General features: G+C 41.5%; 1 protein-coding gene across 1 annotated transcript in view; it reads left to right on the top strand.

Moving 5' to 3' along the window:
• Positions 1 to 2,025: 2,025 nt before the first annotated feature.
• Positions 2,026 to 26,307, top strand: part of LOC140733713 (histone deacetylase 2-like) — a 71,136-nt gene continuing 46,854 nt past the window's right edge. Inside the window, exon 1 of the mRNA XM_073057417.1 lies at positions 2,026 to 2,119. Within this exon, the coding sequence (XP_072913518.1) occupies positions 2,065 to 2,119 (55 nt within the window). The 5' untranslated portion in view covers positions 2,026 to 2,064. The remainder of the gene's footprint in view (positions 2,120 to 26,307) is intronic.

The raw sequence follows: 26,307 nt of genomic DNA, 5'->3' as shown, positions 1-26,307 counted from the left end.
CCATACTACATCCTGGAGACTGAGGGCAGGGCTCAGGCTCCAATCGCCTTTATACCGTGGTCTGTGGGAGGAGTCACGGTCAGTGGGAGGAGCCACAGGAGCAGTCAGCGGAGGGGGGGGGCGTGTCCAGACAGGTATATGTAGTTCACCACAACTGCACAGGAGTGAAAGAAGCTACAGAGGGTTGAAAATTTAGTCAACTCCATCTTAGGCACTAGCCTACAAAGTACCCAGGACATCTTCAAGGAGCGGTGTCTCAGAAAGGCAGCGTCCATTATTAAGGACCTCCAGCACCCAGGGCATGCCCTTTTCTCACTGTTACCATCAGGTAGGAGGTACAGAAGCCTGAAGGCACACGCTCAACAATTCAGGAGCAGCTTCTTTCTTTCTGCCATCCAATTCCTAAATGGACATTGAACTCTTGACACTACCTCACTTTTTTAAATATATAGTATTTCTATTTTTTGCACGATTTTTAATCTATTCAATATACATATACTGTATAAAGTATACTGAATAAGATTTACTTATTTATTATAATTATTACTATTTTATTTTTTCTTCTATATTATGTATTGTATTGAACTGCTGCTGCTAAGTTAACAAATTTCATGTCACATGCCATTGATAATAAACCTGATTCTGATTCCATACATCTTCTTAACCATCTTATTGACCTGTATAGCCATTTTCAAGAAGCTATGAATTTGAAACCCAAGATCTCTCTGCTCTTGTCCTTCACAGTATACTGTCTCCTACCAAGGTGCAACACCTCACATTTATCTGGGCTAAATTCCATCTGCCATTTTTCTGCCCATATCTGCAAATGATCTATATCACACTGTACACTTTGCCAGTCTTCTACACTAGCCACAACTCCATCAATCCTGGTAGCATCCACAGACCTATTAACACAGCCATCTACATTTTCATCGAAGCAACACAAACAAAATGCAGGAGGAACTCAGCAAGCCAGGCCTATGGAAACCTATGGAAAAGAGTAAACAATCAACATTTCAGGTTGAGAACCTTCGTCAGGATGCTTGGATTTCCGCTATCTGTAGATTCTCTTGTGTCCGTATGTTCTGTTACAGGTTATTCATATCCAGGTCATGTACGACGAGTTACTAAAAGTCTACATATAGTTGACTATACAAACATCTAAGCAAGCATAATGAAGATTAAAACTACAAGGAAAAACACAATAAAAACAACAACCTGGATTCAAATCCAACAAAACCAATAAAGAATCCTGGAAGTATACTTTATACTTGTGCCAACCTTCATAACGATTTACAGTGGCAGCAACTAGTGATCAGGCTTCATTCCTGCCATTGTCTGCAAGGAGTTTGTACATTCTCCCTGTGTCTGGGTGGGCTTCCTTCAGGTGCTCTTTCTTCCTTCCCCATTTGAAAGATCCTAGAGTTAGTACGTTGTGAACATGCCATGTTACCGCCTCAGATTGTGTTGGTCGATGATGCAAATGACACACATCCCTTCCAAGTTTCGATGTGCATGTGGTAAATAAAGTTCATTCTTTTTAAGGCATATGACAAATACAACATTGCTTCATAGGAAAATTAATCATTTAAAGCAATTAGTTACTTGCTGAAGAAAAAAATAATCAAGCGGTCAGGCAGCATCTGTGGAACAAGGAGCCGCCAACTTTTCAGGTTTTCGCCAGAACAGGGAAATGTTAGAATTAGACCGGCGTGCCTGATTGGCGGACGGAGATTAGTCACGCCCCTGCGCGTCTGATTGACGGATTGAGAATTAGTCACGCCCCTGCGCGATTGATTGACGGGTCGGAGAGCGGTGGGGACTCTTCCAATTGCAAGTAATGAGGGGAGGACAGTTTGAACTTTCGCACTCGCCTACTGCTCCCTGCTCAACAACGCAGAGGCTGTCCTTGTGATTGTACTTGTAAACTGAACAGAGAGTTTCTTTTTGCCTGAAGATGATGCCAGTACGCGTAGGGTCGGGGGTTGCTGTCTGTCTCTCCCAGCTGATTCCCCTCGCCCCCACGTGGCGTTGTCGGTGGCCGGGACCTCTGGCGCTGCTGTCATGGCGCTCGCTGCGGGGGCTGGCGGGAGGAGGAAAGTTTGCTATTACTACGACGGTAAGATGCGGCCGCTCGGGGCTGGGGACAAGGAAGGGGAGCGTAGCCGTCGCCGGTGCTTTGGGGCCGGCTGGCTGCAGCCGTTCGGCCCACCCGCGTGGAAAGTAGAGCCGACGGCGCCGGGCTGAGCCGGTGCCGGGATGTGAAGCATGGGGTTCCGGAGGCGGGGACTGAATGGGGCAAGCAGCGGCCTCCGGGCGCGGCCACCGAGCCAGGTAGCATGGTCCGGGTCGGGTCCCGGTCCCGGTCCCATTGTGTTGGAATGGATGATGGTAGGGGGAGAGAACAGGGATTCCCAGCCACTTTTGCACAATGGACCGATGCCATTAGACAAGGGGTCCATGGACCCCAGGTTGCTAGGGAAATCTCCCACATTTGGCACTGCCAATGACGATCATAAATTTGTACTTTATATTCACCGATTGATTCTGTTCAGTGGGTTTTCTTCGTTTTAATGATTTTCCCATTCTTGAAAAATCTTCTTTTACAACTCGTATTCAGAAGTTACTCCTGAACTTAATAAATATGTTTTGTCTGTGAGCTTTATGGTACTGCTTCTCACTGAGGTAAATTGCAGAGACACCGATTTATTGAAAGTTATATTACTTGGTATTCTTAGTTGTTAAAAATATGTTACTTGATCTTCTACATTGTTTCTGTGGATGTATATTAGGTTTCAAGAGGAAACAATCAAATATTTACATAAATTAATAGTATAGATTTAAAATTGTACTGGTAATTAATCACCATGTGCATGCAGTGGTCACTTAATTAGGTACAGCTGTATAACTGCTTGTTAATGTTAATAATTAAAATAAATTTATTATCCAAGTCAAAATACATATATGTCACTTTATACTACCCTGAGATTCATTTTCTTGTGGCGTACTCATTAAATCCAATAACCATAATGTAACCAGTAAAACACCACACCAATAGGGTGGACAACCAGTGTGCAAATACAAAAGGAAGAAAAATACTTGTTAAGGACCAGATGGGATAGAGTTTGTCAAATGTGTTCAAGAAAATTTCCTAAATCGGTGTGGAGAAGTCCCAATGAGAGAGAGTGTAATACTTGATCTCCTATTAGGGAATGAGAGAGCAGGTGACAGAAGTTTGACAGAAATACTTTGCATCTTGTGATCATAATGCCATTAGTTTCAAGGTAATTATGGAAGAGGATCTGTCTGATCCTTGGGTTGAGGTTCTAAATTGGAGAAAGGCCAATTTTGATGGTATCAAAGGATCTGTCAAGTGTGGACTGGGACAGGCTGTTCTCTGGCAAAGGTGGACTTGATAAGCGGGAGGCCTTCAAAAGTGAAATATTGAGAGTACAAAGCTTGTACGTGCCTGTCAGAATAAAAGGCAAGGATAACAGGTTTAGGTAACATTGGTTTTTGAGAGATATTGAGACTGGTTAAGAAAAAAAAAGAGGTGCATAGCAGGTATGAGTATAAGAAATGCAGAACACTTGTGAAAGAAATTGGGAAAGCTGAAAGAAGGCAGGAAGTTTCCCTGAGCAGACAAGGTGAAGGAGAATTCCAAGGGGTTCTATATGTTAAGAACAAAAGGATTGCAAGGGATGAAATTGGTCCTCTGGAAGATCAGAGTGGCAATCTGTGCATGGAGTCAGAAGAGATGGGGGAGAATTTAAATTTTTTTTGCATCTATTTATTTGGGAGATTGACACAGAGTCTGTAGGAGTGAGGCAAAGCAACAGCGAGGTTATGGACCCTATACAGATTCCAAAGGAGGTGGTGTTTGTTGTGATGATGCAAATGCCCAGGGCTTGACAAGGCACAAAAAAACTCAAATCAAGTTTAATTATCATTCAAACCATACATGGATACAGCTGAACGAGACAGTGTTTCTCTGAGGCCAAGGTGCAAAACATTCAAAAATGGTAAGCCAAACATTCAAAAAAAGTGAGTAACAAATTCAAAGAAGCATATTCAGACAAAAAAAAAATACGCTGAGCGACAATGTCAAGCAATCGATGGCCCGGTCTCCTGGCAATGTACAAATGCATGCAATCCAGCCTGTCATTCTACTGCTCAAACATTGGAGGGCAGCACCGAGGCCAAGGCCAAGCCAAGTAGAACTCACAACACACACAAAATGCTGGTGGAACACAGCAGGCCAGGCAGCATCTATAGGGAGAAGCACTGTCGACGTTTCGGGCCGAGACCCTTCGTCAGGACTAACCGAAAGGAACGATAGTAAGAGATTTGAAAGTAGTGGGGGCAGGGGGAAATGCAAAAATAGAGCTCAACTGGTCTGCAGCAGCAGGCAAGCCCGAGGCTTGTGGCCTAGTTCTCGCTACAGCTGAGGCTACACAGCTCCCGTGTCGTCTATCCCTCCACCAAGGGGTATAGGCCTGCAGCAACTTGTATCATCAGTGTCCAACAGAGTCTTGCAATCGCAAGTGAAATGTCCGAGACAATCCCCCACAGTTACACTGACCAACATCGAGGCTTCTGAATAGCAGGGAGTCACACGGTCTCCAACATCCCAGCATCGGCTGGCCCTTTAGATACCTCAGCCGGCTCTGCTGCTGACACCAGTCCAGCTACTCTGATCAACAAGCAGCTCACTGATGGACTAGCAGCGAGAAAAGAGAATGACTTGGTGCTTGTGGGCGGGGGGGGGGGTGGGAGAGGAGGGAATGGTCTGTGATGGGTAGGGCTTTACCCATGATGGTCTGGGCCATGTCCATTATATCTTGTACGATTTTCTGTTCAGAGTGGTTCCACATCAGGCTGTGGTGAAGCCAGTCAATATACTCTCTTATGACACATTTATGAAAGTCAAACATCAGAATGACGATCATATGTGATCCAAATGACCTTGCCTGTGGAATGATTGTTGGTGCCAAAAAGGATGGTTTCAGTATCTCCGAAACTGCTAATCTTGGGTTTTCACAGACAAGTCTGTGGAATTTCAAGAGAATGGTGCACACTGAACGATCTTCAACTCACCACACAGTTCCTTCACAATGGATCCATCTAATAACTTAATAAACAATGAACTTGTAGATACAGATCTTTCCCAAAATTTGTCCAATTATCTGCAACCATATCTAACTCTGCTAGATACAGTGGCATGCAAAAGTTTGGGCACCCCGGTCAAAATTTCTGTTACTGTGAATCGTTAAGTGAGTAAAAGATGAACTGATCTCTGAAAGTCATAAAGTTAAAGATGAACATTCTTTTCAACATTTTAAGCAAGATTAGTGTATATTATTTTTGTTTTGTACAATTTTAGAGTGAAAAAAAGGAAAAAAGCACCATGGAAAAGTTTGGGCACCCCAAGAGATTTGAGCTTAGATAACTTTTACCAAGGTCTCAGACCTTAATTAGCTTGTTAGGGCTATGGCATGTTCACAGTCATCGTTAGGAAAGGCCAGGTGATACAAATTTCAAAGCTTTATTAATACCCTGACTCCTCAAACCTTGTCCCAACAATCAGCAACTATAGGCTCCTCTAAGCAGCTGCACTATGAAATTTAAAATAAATGATGCCCACAAAGCAGGAGAAGGCTATAAGAAGATAGGAAACGGCTACCTGAAAACGCTTTGCTCAGTTCGTGATGTAATTAAGAAATGGCAGTTAACAGGAATGGTGGAGGTCAAGTTGAGGTCTGGAAGACCAAGAGAAATTTCCAAGAGAACTGCTCATAGGATTGCTAGAAAGGCAAATCAAGACTCCTGTTTGACTACAAAAGTCCTTCAGGAAGATTTAGCAGACTCTGGAGTGGTGGTGCACTGTTCTACTGTGCTGTGACACCTGCACAAATATGACCTTCATGGAACAGTCATCAGAAGTAAACCTTTCCTGCGTCCTCACCACAAAATTCAGTGTCGGAAGTTTGCAAAGGAACATCTAAACAAGACTGATGTATTTTGGAAACAAGTCCTGTGGACTGATGAAGTTAAAATAGAACATTTTGGCCACAATGAGCAAAGGTATGTTTGGAGAAAAAAAGTGCAGAATTTCATGAAAAGAATTCCTCTCCAACTGTTAAGCACAGGGGTGAATCAATCATGCTTTTGGCTTGTGTTGCAGCCAGTGGCACGGGGAACATTTCACAGGTAGAGGGAAGTATGAATTCAATTAAACACCAGCAAGTTCTGGAAGCAAACATCACACTGTCTGTAACACAAAAAAAGCTGAAAATGAAAAGAATATGGCTTCTACAACAGGATAATGATCCTAAACACACCTCAAAATCCAGAATGGACTACCTCATGAGGCACAAGCTGAAGGTTTTGCCATGGCCCTCACAGTCCCCCCGACCTAAACATCATTGAAAACCTGTAGATAGACCTCAAAAGAGCAGTGCATGCAAGACGGCCTAAGAATCTCAGAGAACTAGAAGCCTTTTACAAGGAAGAATGGGTGAAAATCCCCCAAACAAGAATTGAAAGACTCGTAGCTGGCTACAGAAAGCATTTTCAAGCTGTGATAATTGCCAAAAAAGGGGTGTTACTAAGTACTGACCATGCATGGTGCTCAAACTTTTGTTTTGGGCCCTCTTTTGTTATTTTGAAACTAAAAGATGGAAATAAAAAAGTACCGTAGATGTCGGATTATAAGCCGCTACTTTTTTCCCACATTTTGAACAGCTTTGAACACTGCGGCCTTTACTACGGTGCGGCTAATGCATGATTTTTTTTCATGCCGCCAAAAACATTTTGCCTCGTAACAGTAGACCAATAAAATTGATGAGTAGTTCACAGAGGTCCAATGAAATTGTACGATAAATCAAGCGCACTTTCACAATTAAATTATTGTAAATCAGTCATTTGTACTCACCCTCATCAACATGGAAAACACTCGAAGAAAAGCATTGTGCTGCCTTTATGGCAGTTATTTAGTTTATAATATTTTCGCTTAGTAATTCATTTGTTAGTATATTTGTTAGTATTAAAGTTAGAAGTACTACATCCCGGGATACTATGACGTCACATCCGGTTTCGGCGCGTCTTGTGGGAAATACCGGTTTGCGATAAACGGGAAGGTGGGGGGGAGCGGCATTAGACCCGATCGAAAACGCTGCTTTTAAGTTAAAGGCGATCAATAACTTTTCCTGGTAGGCTGCAGTATATATTTTTTTTACCAGTCCTAAGGAGATATTGGAATGTTGTTCGTGCACTGTTCAGTAAAAAAGTATACGCAACGTAATTTGTGTGTTACCGATACGTATGTATATTTAAAAGTAGCCGTGTTAGAGGCACGGTTCGAAAAAAAGCATTTGCAATATGTATTTGTTTATGTTACCATATGGATTTAATTAAAAGTTAAAAAATCCTCACGTGTAGTATCTTTCTGTGTAAATATCTCATATTACAACGTGGGACACCTGCGGCCTAAAATCCGGTGCGGCTTGTACAAGTACAAAATTGATTTTCTTTCTAAAATTAGAGCCAGCGGCTTTTAATCAGGTGCGCTCTGTAGTGCGAAATCTACGGTAACCTTGCTTAAAATATTAAAGAAATGTGTCATCTTTATGCCTTTTGGAAATCACGTCATCGTTTACTCGCTTAGTTATACACAGTAACAGAATTTTTGACGGGGGTGCCCAAACTTTTGCATGCCATTGTATATTACACAGCACTTTATCCCAGGCAATTTGCCTTTCACCTAGTAAGATCACTCTTTATCTTGCCCAGAAACAGGCTCAACGTGTTCATGCCAACCAAGGAGCTTACCTGAGCCAGTCCCATTTGCCTTCATTTGATTAATAATGTTCTTATTTGAATACCTGTGCAAATATCTTCTGAATGTATTTGTATCTGCCTCTGCCACCTCAACTGGCAGCTTGTTCCATATACCTACTGTCCCAAGTGGGGAAAACTTGTCTCTTAGTCCCCTTTAAATTTTTCCCATCTCAGCCTTAAATCTATGTCCCTTGGTCGTAGAATCCCTTGCTGTGTGTTGGCCACACTGTATTGAAAGCAAGGCCATATTTTCTGTGACATCTCTTGTGGGTCTTCTAAAACATTGAACAGTCTGCAAATCACAACAAACTTCCTTCACATTAGAGTGATATTGATAACTTAATAAACAATAGCCCTGTAGATACAGAATTATGAGGGGGTGGGGTGGGAGGAAAGAATATCTTCCCTATCTTATGCCCCTTGTGATTTTATATACCCTTAAGTGTGCTTCCTTCACTCCAATGAAAACAATACCAGTCTTTTCAGTGAACTGCCCTGGTTTCCTTGACTGCACAAGTCTAGGGAAGACATCCAAGTCCTGCCAAACTTGTGAGATTGAGACTGCTCGATCCCACCCCAAACTCCAGTTTGTGTGGATGTTGTGTAATTTGCTACCCTGTTACAAATTAGTGTCATGAAATAACAGACAGTACACTGTGTACATTAAAAGAATTATATTTATGAATCTTAAATAAAGGGTTAGCAAAGAATAACAAAAAGAAAAAGGCCTATTCTAATTAAACAGGTGTGCACAAATTGGAACTCATCTTGAACTTCTGACACTCACGCGTTGGGCCCGCGGTCTGCATGAAAGCACACACCACCTTCCGAATGTCGCTCACAATCCATCTCGAACAAACGGGTCTCCCACTGGATCCCACTGCTACAACTGATTCTCCCCAGCATCTTCTCTCTTTATTTCCCACTGAACAAAAACTCCAACCTTGGTGTCCCTCTCTAGAGAAACCAGCCCTTAATCCGACCGCCCTAATTGGATGGCACACATTTCTCCTCATCTGTCATCTTCAACAATAACCCAAACAAACTGAAAACAAGCTGCTCTTACAGAACAGCCCAAAATGAAATACATACAGCATAACAGTAAAAATATGAATCCAGGGCATTACATCACAGCTGATTTATTCTCCGCCTTCTGTGTAACCTTTGATGCCCTGACTAATCAAGAACCTCTGATTTAAATATATTTTATCACATTGCCTCCATAGCCATCTGTGGCAATAAATTCCATAGATTCACTACCCTCTGGCTAACAACATTTCTCCTTACTTCTGTTCTAAGTACCCTCTTCTGAGGCTGTGCCCTCTGGTCCTAGATTCACCCACGATAGGAAACATCCTCTTCATGTCCGCTATAGCTAGGCCTTTCTTATTCAACAGGTTTCAATGAGATCTCTCCCCCCCCCCCCACCATTCTTTTAAATCTCAGTGAGTACAGACACAGAGTCATCAAACACTCCTCATACATTAAACTTTTCTCGAGCCATTCTCGTAAACCTTCTCTTTCCTCTCCAAGGCCACCACATCTTTTCTTGGATAAGGGGCTTAAAACTGCTCACAAAAATGCTCCCAAAAATACTCCAATTGCAGTCTGACCAATGCCTCATAAAGCCTCAGTATTACATCCTTGTTTTTATATTCTAGTCCTCGCGAAATGAATACTAACATTGCATTTGCCCTCCTTATCACCAGCTCAACCTGCCAGTTAACTTTAGGGAATCCTGAATGAGTATTCTCCCGATTTAGAAATTAGTCCACTCCTTTATTTCTTCTACCAAAGTGCATGAGCAAACACTTCCAGATACTATATTACATCTGCCACTTCTTTGCCTATTCTCCCAATCTGTCTAAGTCCTTCTGCAGAGTCCCTGGTTCCTCAACACTGTCTTCCCCCCTACACCTAATGTATCTTTGCATCATTTGCAAACTTGGTCACAAAGCCACCAATTTATCATCCAAATCATTGACATACTACATTAAAGAAACAGTCCCAACGCTGATCCCTGCAGAACTTCACTAGTCACCTACAGCCAACCAGAAAAGGCTCCCTTTATTCCCACTTTTTGCCTCCAGCCAGTCTTCTACCTATGCTTGTATCTTCCTTTTTCTTATCATAAACAGCCTCATATGCAGCACCCTGTTAAAAAGCTTTTTGGAAATCCAAGTAAACAATTTTCACTAACTCTATCCTGCTTGTTACTTTCTCAAAGAATTGCAACTGATTTGTCAGGGAAAAGTTCCCCTTAAAGAAACCATGCCAACTTCGGCCTGTTTTATGTGCCTCCAAATACTCTGAAACCTCATCCTTAATAGTGGACTCCCAACATCTTCTTAACCACTAAAATCAGATTAGCTGGCCTGTAATGTTCTTTCTTCTGCTTCCCTCCCTTAAAGAGTCGAGTAACATTTGCTATTTTCCAATGTCCAGAAACATTTCAAAATCCAGTAATTCTTGAAAGATCATTACTAATGCCTCCACAACCTCTTTGGCTACATCTTTCAGAATCCTTAGGTGTCGTCCATGTGGTCCAGGTAACTTATCTATCTTCAGACCATACAGCTTCCCAAGCACCTTCTCCTTAGTAATAGCAACTACACTCCCTTCAGCCCTCGACTCTCTCGAATTTCTGTCATGTTGCTAGTGCCTTCCACTGATGCAAAATACTAAGTTTGTCCATCATTTCTTTGTCCTTATTACTACCTCTTCAGCGTCATTTTTCAGTGGTCTGATATCCACTTTTACCTCTCTTTTTACTCTTTATATTTGAAAAAAAGCCTTTGCTATCCTCCTATATCATTGACTAGCTTACATTCACATTTTTCTCTCTTAATGGCTTTTTGGTTGCTTTCTGTTAGATTTTAATAAACTTCCGAATCCTCTAACTTCCCATTATTTTTGCTGTCGTATATGCCCTCTCTTTTCATTTTATGCTGTCTATACAACTTAAGTCCTCTCGTCCCTGCAGCATCTTCATGAATCTTCTCTGCACTGTCATTGGAAGGCTTTTTTGTTCATCTGTATTCATGAATGGATGAATGATAATTGAACATGGATTTAATCACATGCTTCCTTTTATTTGGTGACCAAAACTGCACACAATACAGTGTGCATTGCCTTGTACAGTTGTAAAATGACATCCCAAATCTTGTACTCTGTGCCTCAGCCAATGAAGGCAAGGATGCCATATGCCTTTACCACCACCTTGTCCATTTTTGTCACACCTTTCAGGAGAATATCTACTTGTATCCTGAAGTCTCCCTGTTCAATAGTACTCACCAGGACAATGCCATTTAACTGTCTTCCCGTGGTTTAACTTCCCAAAGTGATTCATTTTGCATTTGTCTGAGCTAAGTTCCGTCTGCCATTGCACTGCTGACTTTGTTGTTGCTAGATCTTGTTACTGACTGTCACCAATTTCAAGTGTCATCTGCGAAGAGACATTATGTTGAAACACAAACGAGACAAGCTGCAATGCTGGAAAACCAAGTAACACACACCAAATGCTGGAGGAGCTCAGCAGGTCAGGCAGCATCTAGGGAACAGAGTACAGTTGACATTTTGTGCTGAGGCTCTTTATAGGATTGTGTTGAAACTTCTGTGAACCACTCCTTTCATATTGTCCAGACTTTACAGACTCCACCCATTGAGGATTACAGATGTTCCTGTTGGTGGGCTTCCTTTACATCTAATGTCTAATAATTCAGTCGAGGACACCCTGCATTCTGATGTTATTAATAATGTCAGGATCTGCATCTGGATCTTTGACTTCCTCACCAGGAGACCACAATTAGTGCAGATTAGAAATAATATCTTTTTGCTGGCAGTCAACACGGGTGTACCTCAAGGATGCGTGGTTAGCCCACTGCTTTACATAGAGAGTGGTGAGCTGCCGGTAACGGTGTTGGAGGCGGATACAATAGGGTCTTTTAAGAGACTCCTGGATAGGTATATGGAGCTTAGAAAAATAGATGGGCTATGGGTAACCTTACGTAATTTCTAAGGCAAGGACATGTTCAGCACAGCTTTGTGGTCTCAATAATAATCTATAAATTTGCTAATGACTCACCTATTGTTGGCAGAATATCAGATGGTGATGAGGCATCTCGAGCAAGATAGATCAGCTGGTTTAGTGGTGTCACAGCAACCTTGAACTCAGTGTCATTAAGACCAAGGAATTGATTGTAGACCAGGAAGGGGAAGTTGCAGGAACACACCCCAGTCCTCAGTGAGGCATCAGCAGTGGAAAGGGTGTGCAGTTTCAAATTCCTGGCTGTCAGCATCTCTGCTGATCTATCCATGGCCCCAACATATTGATGAAGCTCGATGGTGGCTATATTTCATTAAGAGTTTGAGGAGTTTTGATATGTCACCAAAGACATTTGCAAATTTCTACAGGTGTATTAATGGATTGCATCAGCGTCTGTTTTGGAGGGGCTACTGCACAGGACTGGGGAAAGCTGTAGAATGTTGCAGACTAAGCCAGCTCCATTATGGGCACCAGCCTTCACAGCATTGAGGACAGGTTCAAAAGGTGATGCCTTGAGAAGGCAGTATCCATTAAGGACCCCCATTGTCCAAAACATGCCCTCTTTTGATGACAGCAATGAAAAAGGTGGTATAGGAGCCTGAAGACACACACTGAAAGTTTCAGCTTCTTCCCCAATACCAGGAGGTTTCTGAATGGACAGTGAACCCACGAACACTACCTCGCTATTTTTTTTTGCACTGTTCAATTTTTAATATATTGTTCTTATTGTAATTTATAGTTTTTAAAAATATAATGTATTACAATGTACTGCTACCACAAAACAATGAATGTCACGACATTCCAGTGATATTAAACCTGATTCTGATATATTAATATTGCAGAATGGTTCAGTACAGAATGCAGTCATTGAGATTCTCAGCTAATCTCTCTCCTGTGCAACAAACAAAACACTGGAGGAACCAAGTTGGAACCAAGCAGCATCTGTGGAGGAAACTAGACAGTCAAGACCCTTCATCAGTCCATTTCTTTGCTAAATTCTTTTCTCAAGTATGGCATCCAGGACTAGACATTGTACTCCAGTGCTTTTTAAAAAAAAAGTTATGTTGTAAATTCCTTAAAACTTTTTCAGTATTTCCTGAATTTAGAAAGTTTAGGATTCCAGATGCTTTCTCCACGTCTTGCTATTTCAGTGAAAGATACTCCAGTAGTCCAATTTCTCTGTCATACCATTTTAGAACACGGTCCTCCCTCCAGTTTTGTAGCCTCTTGTTCTTCCTACCAAGAAGAACTTCACATTGCCTAGCATTAAATTTCACCTCCCATCTATCCATCAGTTTCTGTCCAAAATTTACTGCATCTCAGTCCTGATGAAGGGTCCTGGTCTGAAACGTTGACTATTTAGTTATGGAAATGAATGTTGCCTGACCTGCTGAGTTCCTCCAACATTTTGTGTGTTTTACTTGTCATTATTAAATTAGTTTTTTTTTTGCTCCATGGTGCATGATTAATGACAAGTTTATTATATTTGATCAAAAATCTTTTGGAATTTCATGTGCCTCACATCAATCGCATTTCCATCATTGATCTTCTCAATTATTTAATCAAAAAATCTCTTTAGTTGTGCAAGGCTTGCCTTTAGCAAATCAGTGCTTGCTTTCTCTGATCAATTCACACTGGTCCAAGTTACTGCTAATTCTGTCCCTTATTGTTTTTAAAATTTCCTCTATACCAAGGTTAATCTGACTTGTCTATCTGAAATCTCCATTGGTCAGGTTCGACCATGGCTGTTGCATCCTTACTGTCTACATATGCAAGCCAGGGCAGTACAAAATGGAGAGTAAGATGTTACTTGTGTAGCAAGCTCCCCTTCTCCATGTATCTGATGAACACAAAGGAACAGTAGAGACCAATGCAGTTTGGCACCAGCAGTGTCAGCATTGAACTCTATGTAGGACTGCCTCAGACTCCAGCTCTCGAATTTTCTCTCAGGTTTTACTCACGAAGCTTTCCCCACAACTGGGTACAGCCACAAGGCAGCAGAGGTCTCAGATCAGTGTTTTCCTTCTTTTAGATGAGCTGCCAACCACAGCTGACAAGCCCCATCTACCTAAAGCAACTGGTGTTAAGGCACTAGTAACTCAAATTTGTCCCTTCTATCAGTAGAAATGGTTCTGCTGGGCTTAGCTAAGCCACACATGAAGGCTGGGAGCTGGATTTGGTTGTCAGGCTATTTGAGACACACGCAAATAGGTCATGAAAGCTTATCCCCACTACCACCCCTGGCTGTGACAACCTTAAGGAATCAACTTGTCTCTATTTACTGAGATTATGCAATCATTCTTTTTTGTACAAGGATGTGAAATTGGCAATTCTATTCTCAGAAGGTAGAAGATTATGACCAGGAACTCTAATTTCCTGCCCTAGTTCCCTCAGCAACCTCATCTGAGCCAAGCATATCAATTTGTAGCCCATCCATAATCTTAACTACTTGCTTTGCCTAGTCTGCAGCAGCATCACCTTCTTAAGTGAAAACTGATTTAAAATTACCTTTTCTTGCCTCATAACATGGAACTTGAAGCACTGCATAAAGAAGTTGTGAGCTAAAGAGATTGAAAAAAGATTGAGCTATTATGGATAATGGAAACTTAATATCTCCAGAAGTGGTTTGATAATATCAATAAAGAATGGGGCATCCGTTATATAAAAAGAAATATTAAGAAGTTCCATTGAAAGATAGGGAATCGTTATGGTCTTCATCTGGGCATTTGTCTGCAAAGTTTGAGCATGTTTTAAGATTGCCCATTTCTTCCAGATGTTAGTCAGGAGTTTCTACTTCAGGTGCAGTTGGTAACCTGGCTGAAAACTAGAACATCAGTTAACCTTTTAGTCTGATTTAAGGAAATTAATATCTATAATATCGCACATATAGCATGGAATACAGGTTTCCCCTGCTATCTGAAGGTAGAGTGGTCCTATGAAACCATTTATAAGCCAAAATGTCGTAAAGCGAAGAAGCAATTAACATTAATTTATATGGGAAAATTTTTCAGCATTCCCATACTCAAAAAATAACCTACCAAATCATACCAAATAGCACAAAACCTGAAATAACTCTTAACATATAGTAAAAACAGGAATTATATGATAAATATACACCCTATATAAAGTAGAAATATTGTATGTATGGTGTAGTTTCACTTAGCAAGCTCGGGAAGACAGCAAGCCAATTTGGAGGGAAAAAAATATCGGCACGTACATACATGTGCAAATAATTGCCCACACAAGGCTTCATGGTCATTGTAGTCTTTCTCAGGGTAAACACACGTATAAAGTGGGCGTCTTTTTTTCGTAAAAGTGAAAATCCTCTTTGGTTAGCGAAATGTCTTTCATAACAGCGAGCTGTCGTAAAGCAAACGTTCGAAAAACGGGCCACCTGTATTCTAAAGTAAAATTATACAAGCACTGTTAAAACTGAGTTTATCACAAAGTCGATGTTTATCTAACCCACCACCTGTAAGTAACCTAATTTGATTTAATTGAAAATTTAAATCATCGAAAATTAGTTCACAGATCTATGCAAGTACATCGTCTCTTAAAACTAGCTAATTAGCTCCTTTACACAAAGTTTGCTGAATTTAAAAAAAAAGCCTTTTTGGAAGGTTTTTCCAAATGAGCACAATCACTGGGATCTTTCAATAGTGGTTAAGTCAATTAAGTTCTGATCAGTTTTGTGGATTGCATCTGCTTCTGGTGCAATGGTTTGATAAACTAAAGAAAAGATTATAGAAGCATTGAAAATACGGTGCAGTTGAAATTTTTAATTTTTGTTTCAGCTTATTTAACTGAAAATTGTAGTCTGACACTGCGCTTGTGTATCTAATCTAAGCCGTAATTGGCTTAAACCCATTTATTTCATGACATGAGGGAAATTTTTCTCTTCCTCCAAGAATAATGATCAAAACTGTACCACCTTTTTGGATTTCCACTTTAAATTCAAATTGACTTCATTACTAAAGTTGGTTATTTCCATATAGTATGGATTCTGGGTTGTTATTGACTATATCTCGACCCCGCATCTTAAATGCTCATCTCTACCTTTTTCAGAACTTGGTTTTCTTCAATAAAGTCCACTTTGATGTGACTCAGTACATTCATTTAGAAGTCGCTGCATAAAGTTATTGATGTTCTCCAACAATTTCCAAGACGTGCAGTTTTGAAGCCAGGATTTCTCTCTATACCAGGGGTTCCCAAACTTTTTTTATGCCATGGATCACTGCCATTAAGCAAGGGTTCTGTGGACACCAGATTGGGTACCCCTGGTCTATACCATTTGAACTGCACCATCAGTAACAGTCGTTTGCCATTATCGTTATAACTCTACACTCTGGATTTTCTTCATGAGCTCACTAGTCTTGTTATTTCTTCCAAACTTCAAAAAATTCCTTTAAATTTTTGTCTGTATTGTTAACCATGTACATTACCTCATCTTCCACATTCTGGATCCATTGTCCATTTCCCTTTCTCTAACAGTCCCTCCCACCATCTTCATTGAGGAGCTATGAAAGTTTAAGATATTTCTTCTGCTTATGGTTGATTAATTTTTCTCAATCATCTTCTATTCTTTATATCTTTAGACTTCAATTTTGTCATGTTTTATTTAATTTTCTTATATTTTATTGTTACATTTGAAATCATACTTTCTTACAACATAAGAGGCCAGTATAGCCCATTGTGTCAATACTGATTCTCAGTGCAATCCTCTCAGCTCCATTCCCTCACTTACCAGGCAACACTACAGCACAGAAAACAGGCCATTTGGCCCTTCTAGTCTGTGCTGAAACTTTATTCCACTAGTCCCATTGACCTGAACACAGTCCATAGCCCTCCAGACCTCTGCCATCCATGTATCTATCCAATTTATTCTTAAAACTTAAGTGTGAGCCCACATTTACCACGTCAGACGGCAGCTCGTTCCACACTCCCACCTCTCTGAGTGAAGAAGTTCCCCCTAAACCTTTCCCCCTAAAGCCATGTCCTCTCGAATTTATCTTCCCTAATCTAAGTGGAAAGAGCCTACTCACATTTACTCTGTCTATACCCCACATAATTTTGTAAACCTATATCAAACTCCCCCCACCCCATTCTTCTACGCTCCAAGGAATAAAGTCCTAACCTGTTCAATCTTTCCCTGTAACTCAACTCCTGAAGTCCTGGCAACATCTTAGTAAATCTTCTCTGCACTCTTTCAATCTTACTGATATCCTTCCTATAGTTAGGTGACCAGAACTGTACACAATACTCCAAATTTGACCTCACCAATGTCTTACACAACCTCACCATAACATCCTAACTCCTATACTCAATACTTTGATTTATGAATACCAGGATGCCAAAAGCCTTCTTTACAACCCTGTCTACCTGTGATGCCACTTTCAGGGAATTATGTATCTGAACTCCCAGATCCCTTTGTTCCTCCGCACTCCTCAGTGTCCTACCATTTACTGTTTATGTCCTACCTTGATTTGTCCTTCCAAAATGCAGCACCTCACACTTGTCTGTATTTATTCCATCTGCCATTTTCTGGCCTATTTTTCCAGTTGGTCCAGATCCCTCTGCAAGCTTTGAAAGCCTTCCTCGCTGTCCACAACGCCTCCAATTTTAGTGTCATCAGCAAACTTGCTGATCCAATTTACCACATTATCATCTATATCACTGATAGAGGCAACAAACAACAATGGCCCCAGCACAGATCCCTGAGGTACACCACTAGTCACAGGCCTCCAGTCTGAGAAGCAATCATCCACTACCACTCTGTCTTCTCCCACACAGCCAATTTCAAATCCAGTTTACAACCTCTCCATGGATACCTTGTGTCTGAATCTTCTGAACTAACCTCATGTGGGACCTTGTCAAAGGCCTTACTAAAGTCCATGTATACAACATCCACAGCCTTTCCTTCATCTACTTTCTTGGTAACCTCCTCGAAAAACTCTACAAGGTTTGTTAAACGCAATCTACCACGCTCAAAGCCATGCTGACTATCCCTAATCAGCCCTTGGCTGTCCAAATACTTGTATATCTGATCTCTCAGAACACGTTCCAATAAGTTACCTACTACTGATGTCAGGCTCACCGGCATGCAATTACCTGGTTTACTTCTGGAGCCTTTTTTAAAAAACGGAACAACATGAGCTACTCTCCAGTCCTCCAGCACCACACCCGTGGCTAAAGACATTTTAAATATTTCTGCCAGGGCCCCTGCAATTTCTACACTAGTCTCTCTCAAGGTCTGAGGAAAGATCATTTCAGGCCCGGTGGATTTATCTACCTTTATTCGCTGTATGGCAGCATGCACCTCCTCTTTAATCTCTACATGTTCCATGACACTACTGCTTGTTTCCCTTCCTTCCATATATGCTATGCCAGTTTCCTGAGTAAATACTGATGCAAAAAAACTATTTAAGATCTTCCCACATAAACGACCACTCTGATCTTCTAGAGGACCAATTTTGTCCCTTACTATCCTTTTACCCTTAATATACTTGTAGAAGCCCTTCGGGTTTACCTTCACAATATCTGCCAAAGCAACCTCATGTTCTCTTTTTGCCTTCCTAATTTCCTTCTTTAGTATTTTCTTACATTTTCTATACTCTTCAAGTACCTCATTTGTTCCTTGTTGCCTATACCTGCTATACAACCTCTCTCTTTTTCTTAACTAGATCGCCAATATCCCTTGGAAATCAAGGTTCCCTATGCCTGTTAACTTCGCCTTTAATCCTGGCAGAAACATACAAACTCTGCACTCTCAAAATTTCACCTTTGAAGGCCTTCCACATACTGAACACATCCTTGCCAGAAAAAAAACTTAGCCCAATCCACTCTTCCTAGATCCTTTCTCATTTTCACAAAATTGGCCCTTCTCCAATTTAGAACCTCAACTCGAGGACCAGACCTATATTTATCCATAATTAACTTGAAACTAATGACATTATGGTCACTGGACCCAAAATGTTTGCCATCACATACTTCTGTCACCTGACCTGTCTGGTTCCCTAATAGGAGATCAAGTATTGCATCCTCTCTCATAGGTACTTCTATATATTGATTTAGAAAACTTTCCTAAACACAGTTGACAAACACCAAGCCATCTAGCCCTTTCACAGTGTGGGAGTCCCAGTCAATATGTGGAAATTTAAAATCCCCTACTATTACAGCTTTCTGTTTCTTACATTGATCTGCATCTCTCTAAAGATTTGCTCCTCCAATTCTCTCTGACTATGGGCGGTCTATAATACAACCCTATCAGTGTGGTCACACCTTTCCTGTTCCTCAGGTCTACCAATACGGCCTCTAGACAAGCCCTCCAAGCTGTCCTGTTTGTGCACAGCTGTGATATTTTCCCTGACTAGTAATGCCACTCCTCCCCCTTTCATCCCTCTCCCTCTATCACGTCTGAAACAACAGAACCCCGGAACATTAAGCTGCCAGTCCTGCCCCTCCTGCAACCAAGTCTCACTAATAGTAATAATGTCGTAATCCCACGTGCCAATCCACGCCCTAAGCTCACCTGCCTTCCCTACAATACTCCTTGCATTGAAATAGATGCATATAGGAACATTTCTATCACGTACAAACCTTTGATTTCTGTCTATACATGCAGTCCTTGCATGACCTTTATCCTCCTCCACCTTACTATCTGCTCTAACATTCTGGTTCTCCTCCCCCTGCAAATCTATTTTAAACCCCCCAGAGCAGCACGAACAAATCTACCAGCAAGGATGTTCGTCCCCCTCCAGTTCGGATGCAAACCATCCTGTCAGAACAGGTCCCACCTTCCCTGGAAGGAAGCCTAATTGTCCAGGAACATAAAGCCCTCCCTCCTGCACCATCTCCTTAGCCACATACTTAGCTGCATTATCTTCCCATTTCTAACCTCACTAGCACGTGGCACAGGTAGCATTCCTGAAATTGCAACCCTGGAGGTCCTGTCCTTCAACTTTGCACCTAACTCCCTAAACTCTCTTTGCAGGACCTTCTCCTCCTTCCTATCCACGTCATTGGTCCCTACATGGACCACGACATCTGGCTGCTCACCCTCCCTCCTGAGAATACCGAGAACTCGATCTGAGATACCGCAGACTCTGGCACCAGGGAGGCAACAGACCATCCGGGATTCTCGATCTCTCCCACAGAACCTCTTATCTGTCACCCTAACTATTGAATCCCCTATCACTACTGCTCTCCTCTTTTCCCTCCTTCCTTTCTGAGCTGAGGGTCTAGTCTCAGTGCCAGAGATACAACCACTACAACTTGTCCCTGGTAGGTCATCCCCACCAACAGTATCCAAAACAGTATACTTATTGTTGATGGGAACAGCCACATGGGTACTCTGCTCATTCTGTCTATTCTCCTTCCTTCTCCTGACAGTCATCCAGCTACCTGCCTCCTGACTTTTAGGGGTGACTGTCTCCCCAAAACTCCTATCTATTTCTACCTCTACCTCACAAATGATCCAAAGTTCATCCAGCTCCAGCTCCCTAACTCAGTTTGTCAGGAGCTGCAGCTGGATGCACCTTTTACAGGTGTAAACATCAGGGACAATTGTGCTGTTCCTGATTTTCCACTTACTGCATACAGAGCACTCGACTACCCTAACTGCTGCCTTCATTATCTACTCCTAAGTTAATTAAAGTAACTTAACCGGCCTTACCTCACTGGGAACAAGCTCATCCTCAGCCTCTGCTTGCCAAAGCCTCAAAGCTCCACTCCGACCCTGAGCCACTCACACACTGGCCATTCCTCTTCAGTTACCCGTCCTTTTATTTGTCCCTGCCAATTATCTCAAGCACTCACTCCCTCTAATCAACACTCTGTTTAACCCTTCAGTTGCATTCCGCGCTCCTTTTAAAGCACACTTCACCTCAGCTGCTTCCCAGCACTCAGCGCTCTCCTGGTCCCCTCGCTCCTCCTGCTGCAACGGTTCCGTGATCACACTGTCCAAAAGATATAGGAACAGAATTGGGCCATTTGGCCCATCAAGTCTGCTCCGGCTTTTCATCATGGCTGATCCAATTTTCCTCTCAACCCCAAATCTCCTGCCTTCATACTTGAGGAAGGGTATACTGGCTTTGGAGGCAGTGCAGAGGAGGTTCACCAGGTTGATTCCAGGGATGAAGGGGTTAACCTATGAGGAGCGGTTGAGTTGCCTGGGACTATACTCTTGAGTTCAGAAGAATGGTTCTTATAGAAAATGCAAAATTTTGAAAGGGATAGAGAAGATAGAAGTAGGAAAGTTGTTTCCATTGGTTGGTGAGAGTAGAACTAGGGGATATTACCTCAAGATGCAGGGGAGAAGATTTAGGACGGAGATGAGGAGAAACTGTTTTTCCCAAAGAGTGGTGAAGCTGTGGAATTCTCTGCCCAGGGAAGCAGTTGAGGCTTCTTCACTAAATATATTTAAGAAACAGTTAGATAGGTTTTTACATAGTAAGGCAATTAAGGGTTATGGGGAAAAGGCAGGTAGATGGAGCTAAATTTATGGACAGGTCATCCATGATCTTATTGAATGCCGGGGCAGGCTCGATGGACCGGATGGCCTACTCCTGCTCCTATTTCTTATGTTCTTATGTTCACCCTGTATCCCTTCATGCCCTGACCAAACAAGAATCTATCAATCTCTGCCTTAAATATACATAAAAGGCTTGGCATCCACAGCTGCCTGTGGCTAAAGAAATTCCTCCTCATTTCTGTTCTAAAAGGTCATTCCTCTATTTTGGGGTTGAGTCCTCTGGTCTTAGACTCTCCATCATAGGCAACATCCTCTCCATATCCACTCTATCAGGGCCTTTCACCATTTGATAGGTTTCAATTAGGTCACCCTTCATTCTTCTAGATTCCAGTGAATACAAGCCTAGAGCCTTCAAACATTCTTCCAATACAAGCCTTTTAATCCTGGAATCATTTTCATGAACCTCTTTTGAACTATCTCCACTTTCAGCACATTCCTTCTAAGGTAAGGGGCACAAAACTCCTCACAAGTGAGGTCTAAGTAGTGCTTTATAAAGTCTCAATGTTATATCCTTGTTTTTATGTTCTTGTCCTCTTAAAATGAATGTAAAGATTGCATTTGCCTTTCTAACCATAGACTCAACCTGCAAATTAACTTCATATTGTCTGCAAACTTTGCAACAAAGCCATCAATACTATCATCCAAGTCTTTGACATATAATGTAAAAAGAATCGGTCCCAACACTACTATAAACTGGCAGCTAACCAGAGAAGGATCCCTTTATTTCCATACTTTGCCTCCTGCCAATCAGCATCAACCAGATTTTCCCATTCTACCTGCATACTGAAGTCCCCCATGACTATTGTAACATTGCCCTTTTGGCAAGCAGTTTCTGTCTCCTGTTATAATTTGTAGACCACATCCTTATTGCTGTTTGGGGGTTTGTATGCAACTCCCATTAGGGTCATCTTACCCTTGCAATTTTTTAGCTCTATCCATGATCCACAATAATTCAATATCTTCTGATCCTATGCCACTTCTTTCTAATTATTTGATTTTATTTTTCTTCTGCAGAACAACGTTGCTGTCTCTTACTTCAGTTTGTCCTTTCAGTAAAATGTATATCCTTGGATATTAAGCTCCAAGTTATAATCTTTTAGACATGATTCAGTGATGCCTACAACATCATACTTGCCATTTTGCATTTGTACTGCTAGTTCATCCTACTTATTAAACCAAAAATACTTGTGTATCGCAACCTATTCCTCTCAAGTTCCCATCAGCTGCCCACTGCCCAAGTTGGAGCAACTTACAATAGTCATTTTACCACCCCAGCACTTTTTTTTTAGATATGGGTGAAAACAAAGAAAAAACCCGGACAGTCACAAGGCATTATATATACGAATATTTTTGAGCAATCCTAACTGGAGGTTGAGAAGCTGGATTTGTTTAGAATTTACTCATAATCTATAATAGGATTTTTTGTATTTTTCTCCTGGGAGACCAGTGGAAGAATTCACGCACTCACAACGGCATGGCTATGGTAACATGTAGTTGATCAAAATAGTCCTATTACTGAGGGCCTGTGCGACTGAGCTGGGAGAACCACTACAGCGCATCTTCAACATGAGCCTGGAGCAGAGAAGAGTACCCAGACAGTGGAAAACATCCTGTATTGTCCCGGTACCGAAGAAACCACAACCAAAGGAGTTGAATGACTTCAGACCTGTTGCCTTGACGTCGCACGTGATGAAGACCATGGAGCGGCTGATAATACAGAATCTGAGGCCACAAACCAGGCACGCCCAGGATCCTCTTCAGTTTGCGTATAAGGAGAAGGTGGGAGTGGAGGATGCTATCACGTATTTGCTGCACAAATCACTCTCTCACCTAGATGGGGTCAGTTGTGCTGTGAGGATTACATTCCTTGACTTCTCTAGTGCCTTTAACACCATCCAGCCCAAGATCTTAAGGCACAAACTAACGGAGATGGGAGTAGACTCTCACATGGTGGATTGGATAGTGGACTACTTGACAGATAGACCTCAGTATGTGCGGTTGGGAGACTGTAGGTCTGACACGGTGGTCAGCAGCACAGGAGCGCCGCAGGGAACCGTACTCTCTCCGGTCCTGTTCACCCTGTACACATCAGACTTCCAATATAACTCGGAGTCCTGCCATGTGCAGAAGTTCGCTGATGACACGGCCATAGTGGGGTGTGTCAGGAATGGACAGGAGGAGGAGTATAGGAAACTGATACAGGACTTTGTGATATGGTGCAACTCAAACTACCTGCGTCTCAATATCACCAAGACCAAGGAGATGGTGGTGGACTTTAGGAGATCTAGGCCTCATATGGAGCCAGTGATCATTAATGGAGAATGTGTGGAGCAGGTTAAGACCTACAAGTATCTGGGAGTACAGTTAGACGAGAAGCTAGACTGGACTGCCAACACAGATGCCTTGTGCAGGAAGGCACAGAGTCGACTGTACTTCCTTAGAAGGTTGGCGTCATTCAATGTCTGTAGTGAGATGCTGAAGATGTTCTATAGGTCAGTTGTGGAGAGCGCCCTCTTCTTTGTGGTGGCGTGTTGGGGAGGAAGCATTAAGAAGAGGGACGCCTCACGTCTTAATAAACTGGTAAGGAAGGCGGGCTCTGTCATGGGCAAAGTACTGGAGAGTTTAACATCGGTAGCTGAGCGAAGGGCGCTGAGTAGGCTACGGTCAATTATGGAAAACTCTGAACATCCTCTACATAGCACCATCCAGAGACAGAGAAGCAGTTTCAGCGACAGGTTACTATCGATGCAATGCTCCTCAGACAGGATGAAGAGGTCAATACTCCCCAATGCCATTAGGCTTTACAATTCTACCGCCAGGACTTAAGAACTTTTTAAAAGCTATTATTAATGCTTTTTGAGATAGTGATTTAGATGCATATCAAATTTTTTTACTGTGTTAAGTATTGTATGTAATTAGTTTTGCTACAACAAGTGTATGGGACATTGGAAAAAAAGTTGAATTTCCCCATGGGGATGAATAAAGTATCTATCTATCTATCTATTATTTCTTTGGTTTAAAATACATTGATTCTATTACTTTGGGAATTACTGTATGTTACACAGCACTTTTAGTTCATTATGAATAGATGGCATAGAATTGAAAAATATGGTGTTTTAGGTTGAAGATTCATGTTACTGTATCCTTATAAAGCTAATCCAGTAAGATTTGTTTGAGGTATCCTATCCATTTCATATCTATAATTGTTCAAGCTTCTCTGTCACTGTTGTATTTTTACCATTTTGCCTTGATGACAGTTCTTTCTCTAGACTTTATTGCTTAAGCACCATCAATGCTTTTGATAGAGTAGGGGTTCCTAACCTGGAATTCACGGACACCTCGGTTAATGGTAGGGGTCCGTGGCATAAAAAAGGTCGTGAACCCCTGTGAGGGAGGAAGAGTGTTTTCAGTGTAAATTTCCAATAGAAATGAAAATGTGGAAAGAAGGATATTTCATCTCTGAACATTGAAGGGTCCGTTTAGCATATTTGCAAGGAATAGTAAAATTCATAGTATCCATGCAAAGTTCTAACTCCTTTGTGTGTTCCAGAAAGCACTATTTTTTTTAGATCTCATTAAGTGTTAATTGAAAAGTTGCACCTGACTACACACTGGCCTTAGAAATAATTGTTCTTTTAATCTCTATGTGGGACAATCTATTTGCTGGCTGTCAGTGATTGTTGGTCCTTTTACTCCAAACTAGGCTAAATAAAGCCTTGCATTAAATACAGTTCTGGTATACTCAGTTATTCTAGAACAATATGCACTAAGAATTTATGAAAAGGTACCATCCGTCATTAAGGACTCCCATCTCCCAGGACACGTCCTCTTCACATTCCTACCATCAGGAAGGAGGTACGGGAATTTGAAAGCACACACTCAGTTACTCAGGAATAGCTTCTTCCCCTCTGCCATCAGACTTCTGAATTGACATTGAATTCATGAATACAGCCTGACTACTTATTTTTGCACTGCTTATTTAATTTAACTTTCATATATTTATTGTAATTCAGATTTTATTAGTGTATTGCAATGTACTGCTGCTGCATTACAACAAATTTTACGACACATGCCCGTGATATTAAACCTGATTCTGATTCTGATGATCTGAAGGTAGAGGCAAAATGTAGTTCAGTGGTGGTTTTACCTGTCACTGTCCACTTCCAGACTTTGAGTCCGATATGTAGTGATGCAATATTGTTGTTCCTCTCCACACCTTGTGGTGCATCCAGTAGCAACCTTGCAGTTTCTTTAGCATTTGTCTGTTTTTTTACGAGGCCAAGTTGCTAGCTTGATGCTCAACCCAGCATGGATGGAAAGTGTACAAGGACCCAGGACCATTCGATTTGAAGTCTGGTGCTGATGCTACTACACGCTGGCTGGCCAAGTTATACAATATGCATACAGTATGCTGACAATTTCAATGAAAACCACAAGCAGTGGTTTTGTTTTATTAAACCAAGATAATTCTGGATAAATAAAAAGCATTTACATACAATTGGATGTTCGTATACTCTTCATGACCTACTGAATAAGCAGCAGAGGACCCTTTCGAACAAAATCATTCAGCTCCGCTGTCACATGGACCTTACAGAAAATCTTTTCTACCAAATGCATTAAGTATATACAACAGTTCATCCCTGTGTGACAGGAGAACACACATCATAGTACAATAGTCTGTTTTATTATTTTGTACATTATTATTGCACATTGGTAAATTATTGCATATATTATTATTCTATACCTTATTATTAGTTACGTCTGCTCACTGCTAAGTGTGTTTATAAATGTTGCTGCTGTAACGAAAGAACTTCCCACTCGAGATCAATAAAGTATTTATTGCTATTATTATTTGCATTGTAGTTATTTTCCCATTCTGAGCTTACGAAGTATA

This window comes from Hemitrygon akajei, chromosome 9, assembly GCF_048418815.1.
Source record: "Hemitrygon akajei chromosome 9, sHemAka1.3, whole genome shotgun sequence".
NCBI lineage: Eukaryota > Metazoa > Chordata > Chondrichthyes > Myliobatiformes > Dasyatidae > Hemitrygon > Hemitrygon akajei.
Note: the sequence above shows the minus strand (reverse complement) of the source record. Positions and strands in the feature narration are given on the sequence as shown.